At 45.5% G+C, this 26,542-nt stretch overlaps 1 protein-coding gene across 2 annotated transcripts in view; it reads left to right on the top strand.

Annotated features, from left to right (window-relative positions):
• The window catches only part of LOC144501938 (transient receptor potential cation channel subfamily V member 6-like), a 52,201-nt gene that overhangs the window by 11,992 nt on the left and 13,667 nt on the right, over positions 1-26,542 (top strand). The window contains exons 1-11 of one of the 2 annotated variants that reach the window (XM_078225970.1): positions 3,584-3,714; positions 6,880-6,977; positions 9,550-9,672; positions 10,601-10,741; positions 11,753-11,851; positions 15,036-15,202; positions 18,142-18,291; positions 18,384-18,596; positions 19,747-19,833; positions 21,360-21,436; positions 22,119-22,284. In XM_078225970.1, coding sequence (XP_078082096.1) covers positions 3,584-3,714; positions 6,880-6,977; positions 9,550-9,672; positions 10,601-10,741; positions 11,753-11,851; positions 15,036-15,202; positions 18,142-18,291; positions 18,384-18,596; positions 19,747-19,833; positions 21,360-21,436; positions 22,119-22,284 — 1,452 coding nt within the window. Of the gene's footprint in view, positions 1-3,583; positions 3,715-6,879; positions 6,978-9,549; positions 9,673-10,600; positions 10,742-11,752; positions 11,852-15,035; positions 15,203-18,141; positions 18,292-18,383; positions 18,597-19,746; positions 19,834-21,359; positions 21,437-22,118; positions 22,285-26,542 lie in introns of those variants that run through there. The other variant, XM_078225971.1, reaches the window with a different exon arrangement.

Genomic DNA, 26,542 nt, shown 5'->3' with positions numbered 1-26,542 from the left:
TTGTTCCAGTGTAAAGTAATATCCCACAGACGTACAACCTTCTTCAGCATTGACTAGCACAAAAACAAGTATGCTCACGTGATGCTGGATTTCCTACTTTTTAACACTTCTGGACAGAGATCCCAACAGCAGTTTTCAGAGAAGGATATATCCTCCAAACAGCAAAACCTCAGAGAGGTAAATCCGGTCTTTGGCATCTTCCAAAAACAGCTACCCAGATGACAGAATCACCAACTCCACAGAGGGGGAGTTGTCTCTCTCAGTTTCAATCAGCTTCTGAAAATAAAACTAGAATTGGAATGCTCTATGAAAAGTTGCTGTCCCTAGCTACATGACCTGACCAATTATCCCCAATCAAGCTCTACTCAGCAATCCCAGGGGAACACTGAAACAACAGAACACTGCATTAGTTCAGATTAAAATAACCATAATGTCAACTATACTGCTTCAGTAACAATAAAGGACACTGGCTACAGACAACACGGTGCCGACAAAATCCCAGGGACTGCTAAAACATCCTGCAGAGAAACATGATTAAAATACATTTCTTAATGGCACAGTATCATCACAAGATGAACTGAGCTAGCTGGCCTTTGTCATCTATAATGATCTTGTGCACAGAAGGTTGAATCACGTCGGGAGTTCTGTTTATTTTGTTGCTATAGGAAGTTTACTGTGAGCGGGCTTTGTGGGATGAGCTTGCCAGTACAGGAGTACATAATGGGCTCATAGTGCATCAGTAACCTGTTCCACACTGCACATGATTCTCAAGAGTCTTTCCCATTGACCACTCTTGTCTTTTTGTCCACTTACCTATTATCCCATTGTACCTTGGTGCATTTTATGATTTTTTGAGTTATCGGAATATTTTGATAAAGTTGTGTTGCATAGTAGATATTGAAAATATATTGTAGTGAGAAGTAGCAATCAGCAGAGTGTTCAGACTTGCTGATCACAAAAATGCAGATACAACTGTGAACCATTTAGTCTTTGTCCTCTGGCCTCTTAAAATATATGTCAACAGAGACACCTGGGAGCTCCAATGCTTCTCACTGTCAGTGAAGCCCTATGTTGTTCAATCATTCTACTTCATTGCTCAGGAGCGATTTGATCTTCCTACCCTGTGAGGTTACTAATAAAATAGAATTCAATTGCACCCCTTGTATGAAATAATGATATTGAATAATATCATGCACCCAGGCAGAAGAAAGTCCTCTACTTCTACAGGATGGAAAAGATCTTGTGCAGTTTATCTGGGTTGCAAAGACTGAATCTTTTCCCAAATATGAATTTACTGTCACGATGTCCAGATGGTGCAGTGTGCAGAGTGTGTTAATGAGGGCTGAGGCAGTCACCACAACCAGTGTTATTGCCTGCACAGTGTTACAAATAATTAATGGGATAATTTCCTGTCAAATTAACAATATTGTACAATGCTTTTAAAGCAAAATCTGTATCACTGGTTTAAAAGTTGTCGTGGGACCACCTTTAGGGCATACACAAACTGGCGCTGCATTGTTTGGTTGCTGTTAATATTAATGACACATGCTACATAAATGCAACAATAGAATCATAGAACCCCTACAATGCAGAAGGAGGCCATAAAGCCTGCACTGACTCTCCGACAGATCATCTTACCCAGGCCATATCCCCATAACCCCATATATTTCCTCCACTGGTCCCCCTACCTACACATCTTGGGACACCAAGGGAGGGATTATCCGGCCACCGTGCCACCCTAATATATACATATTATATGTCAGATGATATTTGTAAGCACATGCCAACAAAGGGCATCATCATTTTACTAGGATGTTTCTGTGATTGGTGGATTGATTGGTGTATCTGAAAAGGGGGAAAAATGTCATGCATGATTCAGGGAGGGAGAGGGGTGGTGAGGGAGACATTAAAGTTGGGGGAAAGGAATAGGGGACCCGGAAACAGGAGAAACACAGAAGCCAAGATTTCACTTGCTGGCCCTGGTGTTGGGGGTCCTGCCCACCTGGAAAGCCAGTGGAAGCCCTTTGCCCCCTTTTCACAGAAGGCCCGATGCTATTTCTGTACGATCTTATCTGGACAGCATTAAGTCTCACACCGAATGAAGCCCCAATGAGAGGCATTCCTTAATTGCCCTTGAACTGAGTAGCTTTTTAGGCCATTTCAGTGGATAGTTAAGAGTCATCAACGTTGCTGTGTGTCTGGAGTTACATGTAGGCCAGTCCAGGTATGGGTTTCCTTCCGTAGAGGGACATGATTGAATTGGATGGGTTTTTACAACAATCAATGGTATTTGTCATGACCATCATTACTGAAACCAGCTTTCATTTCCAGATTTATTAATTCAATTTAAATTCCACCAGCTGCTGTGGTGGGATTTGAGCCCACGTCCCTAGAGCCTGGGCCTCTGGATACTAGCCCAGTGACATTACCACAATGGCACCATCTCCGCATCTCTTGTGGTACACCTGCTCACAAAATCTATCATATATTGGAGGTGCACCTTTGCGGACTGGACCTGGGAGGCTGACTGTGGCAAACTAGGCTAGGTAGCCGAGCTACTAGGCTAGGTCCTGGGGCAGGGGGTTGCTAGGGCCCATGGAGCAGTTGCCCTTAGTGGGACTCAGCAACTTCAAGTGGGATGTTGGGCGGGGAGGGGGGGGGGGTTAGTTGTAGGGGGGGGGGGGAGAGGTGGGCGCAGGGTTAGCTGTGATGTTAGATTACATGGAATTTACAGCACAGAAATAGGCCATTCTGCCCGTGTGTATGCCCCACAAAAATCCTCCTCCCACCTCTCCTCATCTAATACTCTCTGTGTATCCTTCCATTCCTTTCTCATGTACTTATCTAGCTCCCCCTTAAATACACCTATTCTGTTTTCCTCGGCGACTCCCTGTGGTAGCGAGTTCAACATTCTCACAGGCACCAAAACATTGCTCACAGAAATGAAACCATCTATCAGCGCTGAATGTTTGTTGTTTGCTGTCAAGTGTCCCTACAATCTCCCAATCTGCAGTTTTCCAGCAAATTCTCTGAGCTCTACACTTCTCCCTTATTCTCCTGCCAATCAATCACTTTGCAGTTGGCCAAGTGAGGGGATAAACAAATCTCTCCTGGCTGCCGTGACAACGCCCTCAGTAGGAGTGACCACCTCAGGTCAGCCGTTGTGTCACCAACGACCTTTCGTACTTCTTAAAGGGGCTACACTCACAAACCGGCCCCTTGAGCACATGAAGGGTAAAGGTGTCCCCACATCCTGACTTTTGGACCTGCCTCCACTCCTGGGTTCATGCACTGCGGGGAGGGGAGGTGGGGGTGTAGGGAAGGCAGGGGTCCTCTTTGTTTTATTCGTGGCAGAAAGAAATAGCTGGGCAGGCAGTAGAGGGTTAAGTCAGGAAGTGCATTCAGTGCGGAACACAAGCTGAGTGCATGTGGGCTCAGAGCAGCAGCAGATTCACAGTAAAGTCTCAGCAACCTGAGGTGACATTCGGGAAGATTTGGGGAATAGCGGGAGTTCTTCGCTCTGGTTCCCCATAGCCAATCCTCCTGGGCACAGAAAGCGAGAGCTGGAGGCAGCGAGCGGAGGATGATGGGATTTCTGCTGGGCAGTGGTCGATGGTCCGTCTTCCACGGTGTCAATGAGCTGTCGTTGAAACTCCAGCCCAGGATCGCGCAGCAGGAGAGAATCGATGAGCTTCACATCTTGCAACACAAGAGGTGAGACAGAGGGCCCTGATGTCTGCATGGCAAAGCCTCCTCCGCGGAGGAGGCCACTGGGGGTACTGCCTTGCGTTCAGGAGAGTCACAGCCAGTTCATAGCCCAGGATACCTGCTGGAAGAGGGACATGACTAGGCACTGAATGAGTGAGTGAGTGAGAAGCTGTGATGCCTAGTGTTCAATGCTGTCGCAGCACTTACTGCCTGAACTTGCATGTGATGAGTGCCTGTTTGATAAGAGTGTTGTCCATTGCAGACTTGCATTCTCAACAGGGACCTTTAGGTGGTGCCTTTCTTCTTTCCTAAGCCTAAAGATCCTGGCCAAAACACTTTGCGATGCCCTGAAATTGTGAAAGGCATTGTATAAATGCCAAATAAATGATAGTTTGGAAATCAGCCTGGAGACTATGTCTACAGCAGTAAAATAAAGTCTGGGCGTTTGTGGGATCTTGCTGTGCACAGATTAACTGCCATGTTTCCTACGTTACAACAGTGACTAACATTTCAAAATTACTCTGTTGTCTGTAAAGCACTTTGGGATGTGCTGAGGTTGTGAAAAGCGCTCCATGAGTGCAAATCTTTTTTCAATTTCCACTGCCTGTCGCATCGATTTCATAACCTGCGTTTCTATTTAAACCAAATTTTGCAAACAAGGGATTGGAATGAACACATTGACACGGACAGAAATTCATTCCCTTAGGGCCTGAGTCACAATGTGGAGCAAATCTACTGTGTGTGCGTGAGTGTGTGTGTGTGTGCGCGGAGGTCGGCGGGGGGGGGGGGGGGGGCTGTTGGGGGGTGAACAGCAGAACATTTGGAAAGTGGTACACTGCATTTTCCACTTAGCTTCAATTTAATGGCATTTCAAACAACACAGCTTCCATCTCTCTGTTTATAGGTGGATTGGCCATGCTAAATTACCCTTAGTGTCAAGGGGACTAGCTGGGGTAAATACATGGGATTATGGGGATAGGGTCTGGGTGAGATTGTGGTCGGTTCAGACTCGATGGGATTCAATGATCTGTTTCTACCTACCCATACCTGCTCAGGTATACGTAGCTACTAATTTATCTATCTTTTGTATTTATTGACCAGCTATGTTTCTTGTAACTTTGTTTCTGTGTATCTTTTTATTGTCTTTATGTGTCTGTCTCTATATATCTAATTACTGATGAACCTGTCTCTACGCATGTATCTCTTTCCATCCATCCAGAAATATAAGACTTTTTTCCATCAATGTTTCCATTTACTATCTATTCCTGTCTCTTTGTGTAACTAGCTGTCTTTCCGTGTTAATATTTACTGTCAGTTTATGCTGCTATGCCTGAGGGCTGATACCATGTTGGAGTATCTCTTTTACTGCTCAGTTCAGATTTTTAAAATTTTATTCCTTTCTCAGAGTTACAAAGCCAATGCGCAGAGTAACTGGGCGAGCCCTCAATCCGTCTCTTTGATTCTCCAAAAAACAATTCAAATTCTAACTGAATTCAATTCATGGTCCCCACAAGAGAGACATACAGTTTAAAGTTTATTTATAAGTGTCACAAGTAGGCTTACATTAACACTGCAATGAAGTTACTGTGAAAATCCCCTTGTCGCCATACTCGGCGCCTGTTAAGGTACACTGAGGGAGAATTTAGCATGACCAATGCACCTAACCTGCACGTCTTTCAGACTGTGGGAGGAAACCGGAGCACCCAGAGGAAACCCACGCGGACACGGGGAGAACGTGCAAACTCCACTCAGACAGTAACCCAAGCCAGGAATCAAACCTGGATCCCTGGCGCTGTGAGGCAGCAGTGCTAACCACTGTGCCACCGTGCTGCTCCAAGATCCAAGCTGACAAGAGCAGGCATTACACCTACAATTGTATAAGATGTTGGTGAGGCCACACCTGGAGTATTGTGTGTTTTGGTGTCCTTATCTGAGGAAGGATGTCCTTGCTTTTGAGGGAGTGCAGCAAAGGATTACCAGGGCGATTCCTGGGATGGCAGGTCTGTCACTGAGGAGAGACATAGAGGGGATCTCATAGAAACTTATAAAATTCTAACAGGATTAGACAGGGTGAATTCAAAAAGAATGTCCCCAATGGTGGGAGAGTCCAGCACTAGGCGGGGGTCATAGTTTGAGGATAAAGGGTAAACCTTTTAGGATTGAGGGGAAGACAGAAATTTCTTCACCCAGAGGGTGGTGAATCTGGAATTCACTATCACAGGAAGAAGTTGAGGCCAAAACGTCTGATTTGAAGAAATTAGATATAGCTCTAGGGGCTAAAAGGATATGGGGGGGAAGGTGACATCAGGATATTGAATTTGATGATCAACCATGATCAAAATGAATGGTAGAAGAGGCACGAAGGGCTGAATGGCCTACTTCCGCTTCTATTTTTTGTGTTTCTATGGTCTAGGGCTTGATCCTCTGCTTGATCTTAGCCAAAAGCCCAGTTCAGATCAGCTAACACAGCACATGTCTGGTGACTCATTCAGCAGTGTATTTACTGCGTTCACTGTCTGTAGGACTGAGTGACAGTCACTTTTCAACTGTATCTATCCTGGCATTGGGGTGTGATGAAGATACTGCACTTTGTCACTGGTCCCATTTGATTCTCATAACCTAAGGCTGCCGACAAGACACAGTCAACCTTGTGGACATGAATAAGCAAAATGTGTTGTCACATTTGTATAAAATGAGATTAGGTTCAATAAGGTTTTGCGAGTTGTAGCATTCTCAGCCTGTGACCTGCTGTACTCATTCTCCGAATCTCAGGAGTGAAACTTCTTAATGTGTCTGCCAAAGAACCAGGAGGAGAAGACATTTTTCTCATGCAGCAAACTGTTATTGTTCAGAATGTGCTGCTCATGAAAGCGCGGATCCAAAAGTCAGTTTCAAAAGAAAGTTGAAGAAATAATTCGAAAAGGACACATTGGCAGGACGATGGGAAAGAGCAGGGGAGTGGAACTAATTGGATAGCACAGGCACAATGGGCTGATTGGCCTCTTGCTGTGATTCTATGGGAGGATGGTTTCCTGGCCCTATGAAAAGGGTGACAAGCCTGGAGAACAATACGGCCTCCAATCGAGTTAGCCTCATCCAGATTGGTGTGACAATCAATATCACTCTTCATCTTTGCCTTCAATGCTCTCACTCTGACCTCTCGCCCTACAGAATCATGGAAACACCTCTGTTTATAGCTGCAAGAGCAAATGATGTCAATGCCATCAAGAAACTCCTCGCTTCTCCCTCCATCAACCCCTTTGAAAAAGGTGAGAGCCGACATTTCATTTTGAGAAAAGGAATGAATGGGTTGACACTTTCATTTTGTTCCAAGACTGTTACAGATGATAAACGCCACACAAACATGCCATTCGGCCCAACCAGTTAATGCTGGCATTTATGTTCCACCTGAGCCTCCTCCACTCTCTCCCTAAACCTGTCCACTCTCTATTTCTTTCTCTCTCATCTGCTAGTTTCCTCTTAAATGCATCTAAACTATTTGCCTCAACCACTCTCAGTGATAGTCAATCCCACCACACTCTAGATAAAGAACTTTCTTCTGCACATCCCATTTGATTTCTTAGTGACTATCTATATTGATGGCCTTTAGTTTAGCTCTTCCCACAAGACAACATTCTCTCTGGGAGGGAAATTTGTTCCTTTATCCTGTCGGGATGAGGGATGCGGAGTGGAAAATCCAGGAATGCTGGCAATGAGACCCCAGAGGTGGTTTGGGAGTGTTTCTTCAGAAGGAACTCTTCAAAATGCAGCTAATGAAACACAACAAAACTTACTCCAACTTATAAATCAAAGAAAGGGTTTAACAAAGAAACATCATTATTCCAAACTTGGGGCCTCGTCCTGGGACACTCCAAGCTCTCCACAATTCTATATAGTTCCTTATTTATAATGAATCAGCCGGTCAGCTGACTATTACATCACTCTGTAATTGGGGTTCCATGGTTTACTGGGTCAGCTGACCCTTACATCTTGTTCCCATTGGTCACATTACATCCAATACAAAGTAGTCACTGGTTACATTCTAACAGGGTGGAGGTAGCCAATTATGTGGCCGCCTCTGGTAGCCCTGTCCAATTAAGGCTAGCAGGCAACTCTCAGGTCTGGAGGGCCAATAGGAGGCCATTCAGCACTGAAAGTTTTCCAGTCCCTGCACGGGGATGGCTCTGCTGAAGTCTATAGGGAGGTAGGAGAGAGCCCCCATTCATGGTTACCTGTCACAAATGGAGAATATAATGAGGGCCCAAACATTTGGGGCCAATAGACAAGAGGGGGAAAGCCCTCCATGGTAATGGGCACTGTCAGGGTTATAGTTGTTTATAAATGCAGTGCCATTGAATGTGAGGTCTGATTCCTAAGGCTGCCGGACTACCACTGGGAAGCTGCCATCTATTCACTACCAGCCTCATGGCTCAATAGGTAACTGGTATACCAGCTGGAACATCCAGGTGGCATTGGGTGTATATTTTATATTCGTTCAGGGGTTGTGGGCATTGCTGACTGGGCCAGTATTTATTTTCCATTCCTAATTACCCTTGAACTGAGTGGCTTTAAGAGTCAACCACATTGCTGTGGCTCTGGAGTCACATGTAGGCCAGACCAGGTAAGGACGACAGATTTCCTTCCCCAAAGGATATTAGTGAACCAGATGTCATTGGTTGTGGTGGGATGCAAACCCAGGTCCCCAGAACATTACCCTGGGTCTCTGGATCACTAGTCCAGTGACAATACCACTAGGCCACTGCCTCCCCACTCCTAATTAAGCTCTCAAATAATTTAATTAGCTACCCAGTCATGTAAACAATCCCACCATTAACCTATCTCTTGAAGAAGGCAGAACGTTTTTGAGCCCTCCACACTCCATTCGCCAAGGATTATGGAATTGAGAATTACTCTACAAGACCCCTGTCATTGGACAGGACTTTAGGTCACAGAGTTAACCATATTGCTGGCTCTATCTTCAATCCTTCAGCTTTTGAATCCCCCCCTAAACCTTTCTGCTCTCTTCTTCTCTCCCTAAACCTGTCTACTTTCTCCCTCAACCTGTCCACTCTCTCCCTTTCTCCGGCAATCTGTCCACTTTCTCTCTCTTTTCTCTCTTAAGCACTCTCTAAATTCTACTGCTTTGAACAATCTTTTGATCACCTGCTCTAACATCTCCTCCAATTTCTTTTTGTCTGATAAAACTTATTTGGAGCAGCCTCAGGCCATTTTACCACCTTAAAAACAGTATATAAATGCAGGCTGTTGTTGTGTAGTGGTGAACTCCTCGCCCTACACTGGGAGCAGTGGTTTGTTTATTGCAGCTAATGTTGCAAATGATTCACTGTGATTTATTATGGACAATAGTCAAATGACCTTGAGGGCCATCATACCAAATGATAAGCCTCATTAATTATAGCTTCATACTCATTGCATACTCTAGGTGAATGACTGATAACCATGTTTGATGTAGGGGTTTGGAGTGTTGCACTGATTGTGATACAGCACCGTGGGATGAGCAATGTTTGAAACAGGGTTGCCAACTCTGGTTGGACATGTTCAAGGAGGATTCTTCAGACGATTGCTGAACCTTAGCTCTCCGGCCCACCCAACAACCCTTTCCCCAATCTCCAATATTTCAATAGCTAAAATACTAATGTGTTTAAAGAAGATAAAAAGAGAATTGTTTTAATGCCACCAGTGATTTTGAACTTTCAGCAATGTCCAAGAGATCAATCTTTAATTTCCAAAGATTCCAGGACATTCCTGGAGATTTGGTAACGCTAGCTGAATGTAAACCTTGGTGTTCCGTGTGATTGCCGCTGCTTTATTTCCTGATAGGAGTGATGGGTGAGACGGCATTGCACATCGCAGTATTGTACGGTAATTGTGAGGTTGCAACCGTGCTCCTTGAAAAAGTGCCAGATCTTGTCAATGTACCAGCCACGTCTGAGCTGTATGAAGGTAGTCTTCCCAGATTCATTCATTTCTCTTCTTTCTTGTTAGTTGATAATGGGGAGGCGGCTGAGATATACAGTAGGGTAGGTGGGATCAAAAAATACGGATAGGTAAGGATTGAAAAGTTGGTTGACACAGTGGATTGAGGTGTAGTGTCAAGTAGTCATCTAGAAATGAGAGATAGAAAATGAGTGAGCAGTGGGGGATGGGCAGTGAGTGGGGAATGGGGTGCGATAGTGTATGGGAGTGGGGTATGATAGTGTATGGGGAGTGGGGTACGGTAATGTATGGGGAGTGGGGTATGGTAGTGTATGGGGAGTGGGGTATGGTGGTTTATGGGGAGTGGGGTACGATAGTGTATGGGGAGTGGGGTGCAGTTGTGTATGGGGAGTGGGGTACTGTAGTGTATGGGGAGTGGGGTATGGTAGTGTATGGGAGTGGGGTGCAGTTGTGTATGGGGAGTGGGGTATGGTAGTGTATGGGGAGTGGGGTACAGTTGTGTATGGGGAGTGGGGTACGGTAATGTATGGGGAGTGGGGTATGGTAGTGTATGGGGAGTGGGGTACGGTAGTGTATGGGGAGTGGGGTACGGTAGTGTATTGGGAATGGGGTATGGTAGTGTATGGGGAGTGGGGTACGGTAGTGTATGGGGAATGGGTATGGGAGTGTATGGGGAGTGGGGTGCAGTTGTGTATGGGGAGTGGGGTACGGTAGTGTATGGGGAATGGGTATGGGAGTGTATGGGGAGTGGGGTGCAGTTGTGTATGGGGAGTGGGGTACGGTAGTGTATGAGGAGTGGGGTGCAGTTGTGTATGAGGATTGGGGTACAACAGTGTATGGGGTGTGGGGTACGGTAGTGTATAGGGAGTGGGGTTTGGGGCAGGAGAATGTTACAGATTGATCGAAATTGAGCACATATCATTTTATTGTGTAGGTCAAACAGCCCTGCACATTGCTGTGGCAAACGACAATTTTGATTTGATTAAAGAGCTGGTAAACCGGGGAGCCGATTTGGCATCACCACGTGCAACTGGGGTCTTCTTCAGGAGAAATGAAAACAACATAATTTATTATGGTAAGTGTTCATCATAATATGTTCTGAATGTCCAATCATCCTCCTTGCCTCACAGTAACCTAGCTCGGCATCTTAAATAACAGAGAACCTCTGAGTGCGCCTCATCATGAACTATTCAATCTGTTTGAGGCCCTTCATGTGAATGGGAGATAAAGAATACACCGCCTGGTTTACTCCACCATTTTGTGATCTGTGTCTTCTTGATCCACGGTAGCACAGTGGTTAGCACTGCTGCCCTACTGCGCCAGGGACCCGGGTTCAATTCCGGCCTTGAGTCACAGTCTGTGTGGAGTTTGCACGTTCTCCCCATGTCTGCATGGGTTTCCTCCGGGTGCTCCGGTTTCCTCCCACACTCCAAAGATGTGTGGATTAGATTGATTGGCTAACCTATTCTGAATCAAGAGAGTATATAGCAGAGAAATAGGCTAATTGGCCAGAGCAATGTGCAATGTGCACTAATTGATCAAAGAATCCCTACAATGGAGAAGGAGACTATTAGGTCCATCGAGCCTGCACTGATAACAATCCCACCCAGGCCTTATCCCCGTAACCCCATGTATTAACCTGCATGGGTTTACGGGGAAATAGACAGTGACCCAAGGCCGGAATTGAACCTGGGTCTCTGGCACTGTGAGGCAGCAGTGCGAACCACTGTGCCACTGTAATTCTGCCATCCTGTTTTCGTCTTCGCTTTTTTGACTTCCAGCTGGTTCCAAATATTTCTAATCAATTTTAATTTATTGTGAGACCGGCTACTTTGAGTTAGATGTCTCCTTGCTGGCAGGAGGCAAGGTCACAGAGACAAAATGCAATTGTGGTGTTCAGAATGTAGCCGGGACAGTTCAGAGTACGAGAGGGATAGGAATTGATGGGCCAACTGCCCTTCATTCACTTGGATTATTGCTGTATCAGTGACTGTCAATACTGTCATGCTCAGACACATTCTGCTTCGTTAACATTGAGTTGGTTTACTTGTCTCCAGTTTGTTGAGTTGTTGTCACTTTGTTTCAGGTGAACACGTGTTGTCTTTTGCTGCTTGTGTTGGGAATAAAGAGATCGTTCAGTTCCTCATTGAAAATGGTGCAGACATTAAGGCCCAGGATTACCTTGGTAAGGGTCAGCAATGAATTGACTTAGAATCATATTGACCTTGAAATGTTAACTCTTTCTCTCCCAATAGATGCTGCCAGACCTGTCGAGTTTTTCCAGCACTTTTAAAAAATATTACAGTTCGTAGCCCCACTCCAAAAAGTCTACAACCAATTGGAGCTTGTCAAACTATGAACTGAGAGGCACCCCACTGTGATAATGGAAGGTTTTGACATCAGTCATACAGCATTAAGTCTGTATGATGACACCCAGGCTTTTGGAAACAGTGTGAAATAGCAAGCACTGATTTTTTAAAACGCTGTATAGTTTTCCCCCAAATATTTAAAGGGCAGGTGTTTTAAATGCTGTGACAGCTTGACCGCCCTTTTTGACAGCTCCCTTGACAGTTCCAATGAGCTTGATGATTCAAATTAATCTATGCATTCTTTACAAACATTTATGTCTATAGTTAATCCCAAAAGGCACCTTAACTCTCCCAAATGGCAGCTTACCTCCCCTTGAGGGCAACTGACTTCCCCCACATCCAAGAGGGTACCTTACCTCTCCAAAAGGGTAACTGAGCTATCCGATGAACTCCACAAAGTTTATACCAGCTCCTACCCGATCTAATCTGCACACATCATGTGTCCCACTCCTAGCTGTTGAGAATCAGACATGGCTAGAGGCAGTTGCTGTTTTATATGGACAGCTGCCTCCATGAACCATGTATGTGCAATTTGGAACCCACCCTCATTACCCTCTGTGGAAATGGTAGATGCTGTCTTCAGGGGCGGGACTTCCAGCCTGGACTTCCTACATTTCCTGGAGCCATTTTTGTAACGACGGATAGATTTGGTTGTTGTGAAATTCAGGCCTGTGACTCACAAACATCTATCGATCTCAATTTTTAAATTGTCCAGTGACCATAGGCCTTAACAATTTTGGGGAAGAGTTCCAGATTTCCACTACCCCTGTTTTGAAGAACTGCTTCCTGAAAACCTGTGACTCTCTGATGTTTAATTTTAAGGTGTCCCCTTGTTTTGGGCCATTCTACCAGAGGAGATAGTTTACGTCTATCAGATCCTTTAATCACCTCAAACACCTGAATTAGATTACTCCTTAACCTTCCATACTCAAGAAGAATACAAGCTTTGTCAATGCATACTCTCCTCATAATTTAACCCAGTTTGCCCTAATATGGTTCTGTTGAATCTGTGCCCGACACACTCAGAGGCCAATACATCCTTTCTGAGGTGCAGTGCCCAGAAATGAATCCAGGTGATGGATTTATGGGTCTTGCTGGAGATCACAAAGTTGAATTACTCTTAAGCAGGGTGATTTAGTGAATGGAGTGACTCACACAGAGTAACACCCCACTCTGGCGTCCTATTATCTCTGAGCAAACCTGAGAGGACTGAAGGCCTCCTCCATTGTAGGGGACTGGGAGGTGCAGTACCTTCACTTAATATCCCATTTTTGTATTGAACCCAACACTCAGATTCTCAGTGTGCTGAGTTATTAGATGCCAACTGTGGCTCTGTTGGTATCACTCTCGTCTCTGAGTTTGAAGCACATTGGTTTAAGTCCCGTTCCAAAGACCTGAGAACAATATCTTGGCTGACACTCACAGAGCAGTACTGAGATAGTGCTGCACTTCTAGAGGTGCCATCTCTTGGATCAGATGTAAAACTGAGGTGGACATAGAATCCCTACAGTGCAGAAGGAGGCAATTCGGCCCAACAAAACTACACCATATCTCTGACAGAGTAACTTACCCAGGCCATCTCCATAAGACCATAAGACCATAAGACATAGGAGCGGAAGTAAGGCCATTCGGCCCATCGAGTCCACTCCACCATTCAATCATGGTTGATTTCAACTCCATTTACCCGCTCTCTCCCCATAGCCCTTAATTCCTCGAGAAATCAAGAATTTATCAATTTCTGTCTTGAAGACGCTCAACGTCTCGGCCTCCACAGCCCTCTGTGGCAATGAATTCCACAGACCCACCACTCTCTGGCTGAAGAAATTTCTCCTCATCTCTGTTCTAAAGTGACTCCCTTTTATTCTAAGGCTGTGCCCCCGTGTCCTAGTCTCCCCTGTTAATGGAAACAACTTCCCTACGTCCATCCTATCTAAGCCGTTCATTATCTTGTAAGTTTCTATCAGATCTCCCCTCAACCTCCTAAACTCCAATGAATATAATCCCACGATCCTCAGACGTTCATCGTATGTCAGGCCTACCATTCCTGGGATCATCCGTGTGAATCTCCGCTGGACCCGCTCCAGTGCCAGTATGTCCTTCCTGAGGTGTGGGGCCCAAAATTGCTCACAGTACTCCAAATGGGGCCTAACCAGTGCTTTATAAAGCCTCAGAAGTACATCCCTGCTTTTGTATTCCAAGCCTCTTGAGATAAATGACAATCTCCCCTGCCTTATTCCCGTAACTCTACACACATTTGCTAATCCGTCTAACCTACACATCTTGGGACAAGGGGCAATTCTGCCATGGTCAATCTACATCTTTGGACTGTGGGAGGAAACCCACGCAGACACAGGGAGACGGTGCAAACTCCACACAGACAGCCATCCAAAGTCGGAATCGAACCCGGGTCCTTCGTGCTGTGAGGCAACAGTGCTAACTGCCGCCTATAAAAGATGCTGCGACATGATTTAGAAGATCCGGCAAGTTCTCCCATGTGTTTTCAGTCAGTATTAATCCCATAGGAAGATTATTGAAAATAAAAGATCTGATCATTGTCACTTTGCTATTTGTGGGATCTTGCTATGCACAGATTTTAAAATTCATTCGTGGGACATGGGCGTTGCTGGCTGGCCAGCATTCATTGCCCATCCCTAATTGAGAGTTAACCACATTGCTGTGGTTCTGGGGTCACATGGAGGCCAGACCGGGTAAGGATGGTAGATTTCCTTCCCTAAGGGACATTAGCGAACCAGGTGGGTTTTTCCGACAAAAGACAATGATTTCACGGTCATTGGTAGATTCCAGATATTTTTTATTGAGTTTAAATTCCACCATCTGTCGTGGCGGATTCGAACCCAGTCTGCTGTGCTTCCCACATAACAACAGTGACTACATTTGCTGGGTATTTCCATAAAGGTCTTTGGGGCATCATGAAGCTGTAAAAAGCACTATATAAATGCTAGTCTTTGTAATTTCTTTCCTCCAATGTGTCTATTCCAGGTAACAGTGTTCTGCATCACCTGGCCCTGCAGGCACACCAGTACACGGCACACATGTACGATTTCATCCTGTCGCTCGACCCAGAGAACGGCAGTGTACTGGAAATGATCACAAACAAAGATGGACTGACTCCCTTCAAACTCGCTGCCCGAGAAGGAAATGTCCAGGTGAGGGGGTGTTCAGTAATTTATCATTTTCACAAAATGGAGAGGCATTACCACAGGAATAATCAAACTCATACAGACAGAAAGGAGCAAAGGCCAGGCAGGCCAGAGAGAGTGAAAGGGATCGAGTTCTCTTTACCATTTGATATTACATAGAACCTAAATCCCAAAACGACAGAACTCGACTCAACAATGTCCAAACACCCACTAACAGCCATCACTCTGATCAAATACTGCAGATGCTGCAAATCTGAAACAAAGACAGAAATTTCTGCAAAGACTCAGCAGGTCTGGCAGCGTCTGTGGAGAGAGCGAAACAGAGTTAACGGGCGCGATCTTTCCGGCCGTTCGCGCCCCGCTGCCGCTGCAATTGAGAATGGAGAATTTGGCGCCCAGTCAAACCTCCGTTCACTGCAGCGAGACCAGGAAATTCCGCCGGCGTGAACAGCCATAAGATTCCGCCCAGCGTTTCAGGTCTTGGATCAGAACTGGAAAAAGTTAAAAATGTTAAAACGTTGTAAACAAGTGAAATGAGGTGTGTGTGTTGGGGGGAGCGGGGGAAGGAGGGGGAAGGTGGGGGGCCGTGGAGAGAGGGTGGGGAAAAGGGTAAAAGAAAAAATGACAAAGTGTTGGTGGTGTAAGGCCAAATGGAGCGGTAATGGAAGAAAGAATGTGCCTAGAGAAGGGTCTCAATGGCAAAATGATGTCGCTGCTGTCTGAAAGCCAAAAGAGCAGAAAAACACGTTAAAACCAAAGCCTGCACAGAAAAAAGATACAACAATGGGGCTGAGGTTATGGTCTGAATTTGTTGAACACAATGAGAGTTTAGAAGGTTGTCTAATCAAAAGGTAAGGTGCTGTTTCTTGAGCTTGTATTGAGCTTTATTTGGAACAGGATAGGAGAAAGGTGAGCAAGATGGAGAATTACAATGATGGGTAACCGGGAGCGCAAGGACATGCTTGTGGACTTTGTGGGGGTGGATTGCAAAGTGATCACCCAATCTGTGTTTGCTCTCTCCAATGCACGGCAGACCACACTGAGCAGTGGACACAGCATCCTAAACTGAAAGAGGCACACACAAATCACTGTTACAGCTGGAAGGAGCGTTTGGAGCCTTGAGCAGTGAGGAGAGAGGAGGGAAAAGGGCAGGATTGGCATCTCCTGCGCTTGCATTGAAAGTTGCGGCAGGGAGAGGAGTGGGTGTTGGGCAGATTGAGGAGTAGACCAGGTCTTCATGGAGAGAAGGGTCCCTTTGGAATGCTAAAAGGTGAGGGGTGTTTGGTGGTGGCATCAAGCTGGAGAACGATGCAATGAGTAAGGTGGCTGCTAGGGTGGAAGTTTAAGGGTAAGGGGAAACCTATTGTGGCTCTGGGAGGGAGGGGTAGGGGTGAGGGCAGATGTGTGGGTGCACCTGATTGAGGGCCTGTCATGTTAATTGAGTAAAAAGGAGGATATATTGACATGAGGGATTTCATCATCAGAATAAAATCTTGTAAAATGGAATGAGAGTCCTGTACAGGAAGTGGGGGAGGAATGTAGGCGAGTTAACTGTGGGAGTCAGTGGGCTTCTGGCGAATATTTACTGACAGCCTATCCCCAGGAATTGAGACAGAGAAGTTAAGGACGGAAAGGCAAAGGGCAGAAATGGATCATATGCAGCTGGGTGCAAATGGGAAAAAAAATCAATCAAATGATCCAGTTGGTATGAAGAAAGATATATGTCCTATAAAGCCACTGCCTGACTTTGCTATTAGGCTTTATTCAACAGTAACACTCTTGCCTCTACCACAGGAGGTGTGTGTTCAAACTCAACTACAGCAACTTGAGCACAAAGCCCCGGTTGACACTTTAGTGCAATAATTGAGGGAGTGCTGCATTGTCACACACGCGGTCTCTCAGAGGAGGCATTAAACCTCAACAATATCTGTCCTCTTAATTGTACATAAAAGATCCCATGGCTTTTTTCAACAGAATGCTGCAGTAATGTTCATGCATTAACCAAGATTACTAAAATAGGCTATCTGACCAGTGATCATATTGCACAATTTGGCTGCTGTGTTTCCCATGTTATGACAGTGGCTGCACTTCCAAAACATTTAGTTGTCTGTGAAGTACTTCGGGACATCCGGTGATCGTAAAAAGTGCAATACAACTTTCTTTCTTTAAAATAATTCGTACGCAGTCTATACCATCATGGTTTCTAACCTACTCTGTACATCTCTTCAGAAGAACTATAGAGTCATAGAGGTTTACAGCATGGAAACAGGCCCTTCGGCCCAACTTGTCCATGCCGCCCCTTTTTTTTAAACCTCTAAACTAATCCCAATTGTCCGCATTTGGCCCATATCCCTCTATACCCATCGTACCCATGTAACTGTCTAAATGCTTTTTAAAGGACAAAATTGTACCGGCCTCTACTACTATCTCTGGCATCTTGTTCCAGACACTCACCACCCTCTGTGTGAAAAAATTGCCCCTCTGGACACTTTTGTATCTCTCCCCTCTCACCTTAAACCTATGGCTTTTAGTTTTAGACTTCCCTACCTTTGGGAAAAGATATTGACTATCTAACTGATCTATGCCCCTCATTATTTTATAGACCTCTATAAGATCACCCCCTCAGCCTTCTACACTCCAGAGAAAAAAGTCCCAGTCTATCCAGCCTCTCCTTATAACTCAAACCATCAAGTCTTGGTAGTATCCTAGTAAATCTTTTCTGGACTCTTTCTGGTTTAATAATATCCTTTCTATAATAGGGTGACTATTGATTGAAGAATTTGTAACCTGCAAAATACCTACCCACCTTCACATGTCCCCTCCTGATCTCTGGTTCACTTTTCTCTATAAACACTATCCCTTAACACATTGGGTCGCACTGAGTACATGGTCTCATTCTCAAAATGACAGCAACTAACACGCTGGATTTGTATTATATTTTCCAGCTGTTCCAACATTTAATGAGAAAGAAGGAATACCATATGCAATGGTTTTTCAAATCGATTTCTGCCACCTTCTGTGACCTGACTGGTATCGATTCCTGGGACGATGACCATTCTGTCCTGGATCTGGTTTTGTGCAGTAATGAAGTCGAGGTGAGTCAAGGCATTGCAGACAGGAGCATCCTGTGAAGGTGGCTGAGTAGAGAGTAAACGCTGAGTGTTTCTGCGACGTTCTGTTTTCACAGGCCCTGAAAATCCTCGAACTCCCTGCGATCAAAACACTGATCCGATTCAAGTGGAACAAATATGGAAAGTATTATTTCCGCATACTCGCTCTTTTCTACTTCATCTACATTATCATATTCACCTCCTGTTGCATCTTTCGACCTCTTATACCACGGCGTGACAATATCACAGACCCTAGAGATACACAGATTCTGGAAGAGGCGCCATTAAACGTTAGTAACCATAACCATGTGCCAATGGTGGAGTGGTACCAGCTGCAATTTGGAGCAAGGTGGGGAGGAATTTCTGCCATCAGTACGTCTCACCCAAGGGACCACATATCAGAATTCAGGGCGTGTTACATACAAAAGTCAACGTGGCTACCCACTGGGACCACCAAACCTGAAAGTTACCTGTTGAATGTTATAGTTCCCAAGGGCCATCTTTTCTGTAGTGGAAGTCAAACTAAAGGGACGTAGAGCGCAGTTTGGGTGACCTTTCCCGTGAATCGATTCAAAATTGTGATGTGTTACCACCAGTGCATGCAGAATCATGTATCTTATAGATTGTATATTCAGACAGTGAGGGAGAGGGGAGTAGAGAAATGAAAAGGTTAGAGCGATGTTATCATCCACATTCTTAACACATTCATTTGCAATTGCTCTTTGTTTATCTTTAAATAATTGTTTGTATGTTTGGCATGGAGATTGTGGCTGAGGTGTGGTGACTTCAAGAGAACATTTGTTAAGATTTATTATTTTTTCAAACCTGTTTAAGATATCGCTGAACAAAACACACAAGAAATAGAAGCAGGAGTCGGCCACCAGGCCCTTCAAGCCTGCCCCGCTATTCATTACGATCATGGCTGATCTATACCGGCCTCAGCTCCTTTCCTGTGCCGTTTCCCCATAGCCCTCTATTCCTCGATCTATCAAATATTTATCCACCTCCACTTTAAATACTTCCAATGATCCAGCCCCCATCACCCTTTGGGGAAGAGAATTCCAGAGATTCACCACCCTCTGTGAGAAGAAATTTCTACGCACCTCAGATTTAAATGACCGGCCCTTTATCTTGTAACTATATCCCCTTGTTCGAGACTCTCCCACTAATGAAAACATCTCACTATCTATTCTGTCAAGCCCCCTCAGGATCTTATATGTTTGAAAGAACTAAAAAACACAGAACTCTTCTCCCTGTTGCTATATATAAAGGCTATCATATCTGCCACTTTGGTGTGTACTGGATCTATCTACCTCTCAGTGAGGAAGTTCAATGGGAGTTATTTTCTGTATTAGAAACATTACACAGACACTAACCTCCTGTTGATCTATTGTCACACTGCAATGGGTGTAACTTTCACTCTCTGCCTCTTGATTCCAGCTGTGTTACGTATCAAACGAGGATTACATCCGTCTGGTGGGGGAGTTCATTTCTGTCTTTGGAGCCATCGCCATCCTTCTGGTAGAAGTAAGGAACATGTTTTCTTTTTGCTTGGCTGGGTGTGCGCATGGAATGAAAACTAAAATAAACTTTATTGCCCATACTTAATTGCCTTTGAACTGAGTGGCTTGCTAGGTCATTTCAGAGGGCCTCTTAGAGTCACATGTAGGCCAGAGCAAGTATGGATGGCAGATTTCCTTCCCTAAAGGACATTAGTGAACCAGATGGGTTATTCCGACAATCGACAATGATTTCATGGTCATCATTATCTCATCATTATTTCATGGTCATCATATTCCCTCTTTCTCATATCTTTCAAAGACTATTTCCTCGGGTGAATGGAGTGGTAACTAGGGGGCATAACTATAGGGTTCATGGTGGGAGATATAGGAAGGATGTCCGAGGAATTTGTACATTCTTCTCGTATTTGCGTGGGTTTCCTCTGGGTGCTCCATTTTCCTCCCACAGTCCAAAGATGTGCGTTGGCCATGATTAATGTGCAAGGGAATGAAGGGTTACAGTGATAGGGTGGGAAAGTGGAGTAAAGGATTGTATCAGATCAGCCAGGTAAGCATTATAAGCCCACCGACTCCCACAACTATCTTGACTACAGGTCTTCAAGCCCCACATCCTGTAAGGACTTCATCCCATACTCAGTTCCTTTGCCTCTGCTGCATCTGTTCTGAAGATGCCACTTTCCAAAATAGCACTGCCAATATATCTTCCTTCTTCCTCAATCGTGGTTTTCCACCCACTGTGGTTGACAGGGCTCTTGACCCATCCTCTGGGCCACGGCTGTCACCACCTCCCCTCCCTCCGGGGTCCCCTTTGTCCTCACTTTTCACCCCACCAGCCTCCACATTCAAAGGATCATCCTCCACCATTTCCATCAACCCCAACATGATGCCACTACTCAACACATCTTCCCTTCAGTTTAAAGTTTCATCTGAAAGACAGCAGTGCCAATAGTGCAGCATTCCCTCACGACTGCCCTGGAGTATTAGCCTATATCGTGGGGGTCAAATCTCTGGAGTGAGTTTTGATTCAGACTATGAGTCACTGAGCTATGACCGAGGGATCCCATCCACCAGTGTTCCACCATTGCTGAAAGTAAACATTTGCCCCTAAATTTTAAGAAATATCACAGTGGCAGCCGTGTGAACCATCTACAAGATGCACTGCAGCAACTCCTCAAGGTTCCTTGGGCAGCACCTTCCAAACCTGCGACCATTACCATTCAGAAGGACAAGGTAGAAGATACCCGGGAACACCACCACAAGCAAGTTCTCCTCCAAGTCACTCATCATCCTGACTTGGAAATATATCGGCCATTCCTTCACTGTTGCTGGGTCAAAATCCTGGAACTCCCTCACTAACAGCACTGTGTGTGTAACTACACGGAATGCAGCAGTTTAAGAAGGCAGCTCACATCAACTTCTCAAGGGCAATTAAGGATGGGCAATAAACGCTGGCCCAGCCAATGATACCCACGTCCTGTGAACAAACAAATTAAGAAATGTTTACGAGTTGCTTGTTTTCTCTTTTCTCCATAGAGTGCTGACATGTTACGATATGGAACAGCAGGATATTTTGGGAAAACTGTCCTAGGAGGGCCATTCCATGGTATAATGTAAGCAGAATGACAATAGATTGTCAAAAGAAAATCAGTTAAACCTGATGTGTGAAATTACAGATATTTCCACGTTGTGTTCTTCCAGTTTCTCACTGTGTTCTTCAACCTCTCACAGCCCATGATGAATGGACACACATCTTGTCTCAATTCCATTGGCACTAGTTTGTTTTGTGTGTGTGTGGGTGAGGATACTATTTCAACCGGGCCATCTTGAGAATGGACACAGGATCATCTTTTTTTAAGGCTCCAGATTATGATCTGGGAGGCGCTGACTGAACGGGCAGTCGAAGCAGATTCGATAGTAACTTTCAAAAGACAATTGGACATTTCCCTTATTTCCTCCAGAAAATCTTGGCGTGCATCTCTCATCCTCCTCTTCTCTTACACTCCCCACCATCTAGTTCCTTCTCTCTCTCTCTCTCTGTTTCTTTGTGGTCCTACTCTTTTCTTTCTCTCTTTGTTCATCATATGACCTGAAATTACTTTCTCACTTCATTTTACTGATTTGTCCATGGGCCCTATATCTATCTGCTCCTCCACAACTGCTAGCTTCTCACCATTTACGAAATGTACAGGTGGATCTTTCTTAGATCCAAAGTGGAAAGTTCACATTTTTCCACTTCTTCATCAGCCACAGTTATTTTCCCTCGTTTTAATCTTTGTTGTGCTTTTCTCTCAGAATCTGCTATGCATTCCTGGTGCTATTGATTGTCATTCTAAGGCTGACAAGTGCAGGTGCCGAGGGATTCTTCATGGCTCTCGCCATCGTCCTGGCCTGGTGCAATTCCATATACTTTGCTCGGGGTTTCCGGATACTCGGGCCATTTGCCATCCTCCTCCAGAAGGTAATCAAACCAAATCTCCACTTGGGACAAACAGTGCGCAGTTATAGACTGAACTGAAGGAAGCGCATTAAAACAGGAAGGAGCAAACAGAAAGACGGTGCTTCACTGCAAGTGGGTTTACTTTGCAAAGTCAACGAAAGTTAACTGATTTACTATTGATGGCCAGGATTCTCCAACCTTGCCCGTGTCTGGTATTCTCAGTCCCACTGCAATGAATGGAATTTTAGCTGAGCACCAAATTCTCCATTCTCAATGGCAGCAGTGGCAACACGTACGACATCGGAGAATTCCAGCCAATATGTTTGGCAAAGAGGGGCTGGTGCGGGTGGGAAGAGGTTCCCCTAATACACTGGCTGATCTTGCTTGGGAATAGGAATCGGGGAATTCATACCCCAATGTCAGTACCAGATAGCAGATATAGGAAATCTTTCCCCAAATGTCTGGATTGGTAAAGTTGATGGGGAGGATTCACTGCCTTTGTCAGACATGATGTGGAGATGCCGGCGTTAGACTGGGGTAAACACAGTAAGAGGTCTCACAACACCAGGTTAAAGTCCAACAGGTTTATTTGGTAGCAAACGCCAGCACTTGTCAGACAGCCAGTGGCAATCTCGATGCCCCGATGAATGGGAGATCAGCCAAAAATCAGGATCAGTGCCAGGCGTGAGGGATGTTGGGATTCATTCCTAGCTGGCCGCAACCCAATTATTATGTAAACCCACTAATTGTAGTACAATTAGCGGTCTTGACGGCCCATTCACCGGCTCCCTGCGATTCACCCGGCCCCTCAGTGGGCAATACACTGGGCGGGCTTGTGTGCTGGTAATGATCAGTGTGCACCTGGCATGTTGGACCTGGATGATCCAGGGGAGCACCACCAACCCCTCAGCAAAGAAGGGCATTCTCCCATCCATTACTCAGTAACGGGTCACCTCCCCCTCCCACCCTGCAGCATGAGAGTGACCTGACCCAAACTCCCTCAGCACCACTACCCCCACTCAAGCCCACTCCCCCCTTATCCCCCCTTAGACCCCCACTCAGACCCCCCTTCAGGCCATGCACCTTGGCAGTGCCAATGGTGCACTGTCCCCTGCCACCCTGGCACTGACACCCTCGCCTGGTGGCTTGGTCCCCAAGGGGGTCAAGAAGGTGTGTCCAGTAGCTGCCTGCTCTTCTGCTGTTGCCAGGCTGCAAGGTTCCTGAGGGTTGGGTGGGCTTGGGTTGGGAACAAGGGGTTGACCTCACCACTCTCCCCTGGGATATGGGTCCTATGGCTGAACTGCCCCTTCTAGCCCTGGCAGACATGTAGATCACCCTTGTCACAGTGATTTCAGGCAGCCCTGTGATCAACATCTGCATTCCTGCCTGTCAGCTGTGAATATCTGAAGTGGCCAGGTCACTTTAATCTCCATGCCCCCTGGTCACCTGGCAGGATTTTAAATCACTGCAGCACTCCATTCTGCAGCAGGGATTTCCCTTTCTCCCTGGCAGAAGCTGCAGGTGTGAGCAGACCGCTTTGAGCTTCTCTGACAGAGAGGCAAAGTCAGTTTCACTGAGGAAGGGGTTCTCCTCTCCACAGCTGTTCATTCAGCCCCAATGTATTCGCACAGCTTTTACTTGAAGTCTCTGAGACTTCTTAGAAAGCTGAAACCTTTGAAACCTTCTCTATTCCATTGAAAACTTTGATCTCTTTCAATTTCAGTAGTGCAGTGCTTTGAAATAGGCTCTGATTGACAGCTCAATGGATTTCTATTCAGCCTCCAGTCAGCTGTGTTTACTTACCTTTCCCTTCATACTTGAATGGATTTCAAGCCCCCATTGTTCCTAACCACAATATTTACAAAGACTCTCAGCCTGATTGATAGCTGTGGTTTCTTCAATGGGAATAAGTGGTCTACAAAAGAGGAAATTAAACCACTTATTCCCTACGAAGAAACCACAGCTGCCAGTCTTTGTAGGGTCTGAGGGGGGAACGGGGTTGAGTGGGGGGCCTGAGGGAGGAGGGGGGCTGAGTAGGATTGGCAATCTGCGTCCATGCACCACTCCAAGGCAGTTACACGCTGTGTTCTTCTGGTATATAATGTTCTTTGATAACTTTGGCAATTGAGCTTTCATTGTTATTTGATTATTAATCTACACCAAAGCAATAGTTAAAGTGATGACTTTGCCTCAAATAACTCACTATCAATTATCTTTATTAGTGGATGGACACTTGACATGACACAGCATTCCTTTGTCTGTGACTGTATTGCCAACACTAATCTATGGGTTATAATAGCAGACAGAGGAATGTATCAGGTACATTCAGCCTTGGTTTACTGGTAACACTAATAGTAGATCCTTGGGTGAGAAACTGCCTCACATAACACAGGGTGGATTGCAAATCAGTATCCTTGTGCCCAAAAATTAGCTTAAGACAATTTCTGATCCCAAAGTTTTATTCTCAATTCATTCTATTGAAAATAATCAACAATGATTGTATTCTCCTTGCTCCATGGGCAGGCATAGCTCTGATATTAGCAGAAAACTGGGGAGGTGGTGGGGAGGGGAAGAGGAAGCCAGCAAGGCTTGGGATGCAGGGACCCTGCCAAGTTGATGACAAGATGTCAGTAACATATTGTAGGACCTCCATCTGTCTGAGAGTTGGGCCAATGGCCAGCCTGGCTGGCAGGCAGGAGGGAAGCACCGGCAGGAGACAGACTGCCCATGAGGGAAGGAGCATCAGCCTAGTACTGCATTCAGGGGGACTGAGTGGAGGGGAAGGGAGGAGTTTGGAAATCGAGAGGGTTGGGGATAGGGAGGAGGTTGATGATCGGGAGGGCTGAGTGGAGGGGGCGGGAGGAAGTTGGTGATTGGTGGGCTGGATAGAGGGAGGAGGTTGAGATTGGGGAGGCTGAAGACTATCTTGAAGCCATCAGCTTCTGCCTCAGATCAAATTTAAGTCATGGCTCCAATGATGTCATCCAGTTGGAACTTTGCTGTGTTAATTGGGCCACCGCCAGACTTTAATGGGGGTCTTGTCCATGGTCTGTTAATGCAGTTTTTAAAACTGAAAGGGATGGGAATGGGATCATGTTGGGGTTGGGTTGACCAATCCAGATATTTAACTCCCCTCCCCCACCCCACCATTGACCATCTCCCGTCCATCGGGGTAAGCAGTGTTCTGATTGATATCGCTGTGTCTGGAACTTTCCAAGTGGCATTCAATGTTTTGATTTTATTTAGACTTTATGCAAAGTTCCAGTGTTTTGGCAAAGCAGTAATGATCTGTAATGCATTGGCATCGTCCTGTGACCAAACACATCATCATGTATATCAATCACAATGAATCAGAGTAAGAATCTTATGACATTCTTCAATGAACCGTGGTCTATCTTTGAGAGATCCTGGCAGAGTGTCTTGCTGGGAATAGGCCATGTCGGCATCAAGTGTCAGACCATGAAATGTTACATTTGTATTCTCTGCTGGTCCCGTGTTCTTGGTATGACATTGTCCGTTAGTGAGTGGGTGAAGCTAAGGTCTCAGGAATGGCGCTGGGCTTGATCTGAAGCTTATTTATCATGCCTTGTTAAATAAATGTCTGTAATAGCTGCCAGAGGGAGTAGTAGAGGTGGGTACAATTTTATCTTTTAAAAAGCATTTGGATAGTTACATGGGTAAGATGGGTATAGAGGGATATGGGCCAAACGTGGGCAATTGGGACTAGCTTAGTGGTAAAAAAAAAGGTGGCATGGACAAGTTGGGCCGAAGGGCCTGTTTCCATGCTGTAAACCTCTATGACTCTATAACATTGAAGTACCTGATCTATAGCTTAAAATAGTTTGCCAAGCAAAGTCTTTAGAAGAATCATCTGTAGCCCATGGTCAGAAATGTAGGGCCCTGAAAGCCCCAGTGGATTCACTTCTCTAATAGAGGCAATAACGCCCTTGCTATGGCTTAACTCAGCAAAGGTTTTATTGCCAACAATAAGAACAATATATACAAGGTCAGACTAGATTACAAATGCGACTGCTCTACATGACTCCCTGGCTCCAATTGTGAGTCCACCTCGATCCGTGGTGTGCACCCTCCTCCCAATTGGATTAGTTTCCCACCGGGACAACCCATCGGGTCCTTGCCAATCACATGGCTTTCGGGAAATGCACTCCCTTAAATGGTCACGCTACTGCAACGTTATTGTCAGTATTGAGGGGGAACAACAGCGCAGCGTGGAATGCAGTGACAGCTCTGCACAACTTTATAGGAATGGAATCAATTG

This window comes from Mustelus asterias, chromosome 12 (assembly GCF_964213995.1).
Source record: "Mustelus asterias chromosome 12, sMusAst1.hap1.1, whole genome shotgun sequence".
NCBI classification, from domain to species: domain Eukaryota; kingdom Metazoa; phylum Chordata; class Chondrichthyes; order Carcharhiniformes; family Triakidae; genus Mustelus; species Mustelus asterias.
Note: the sequence above shows the minus strand (reverse complement) of the source record. Positions and strands in the feature narration are given on the sequence as shown.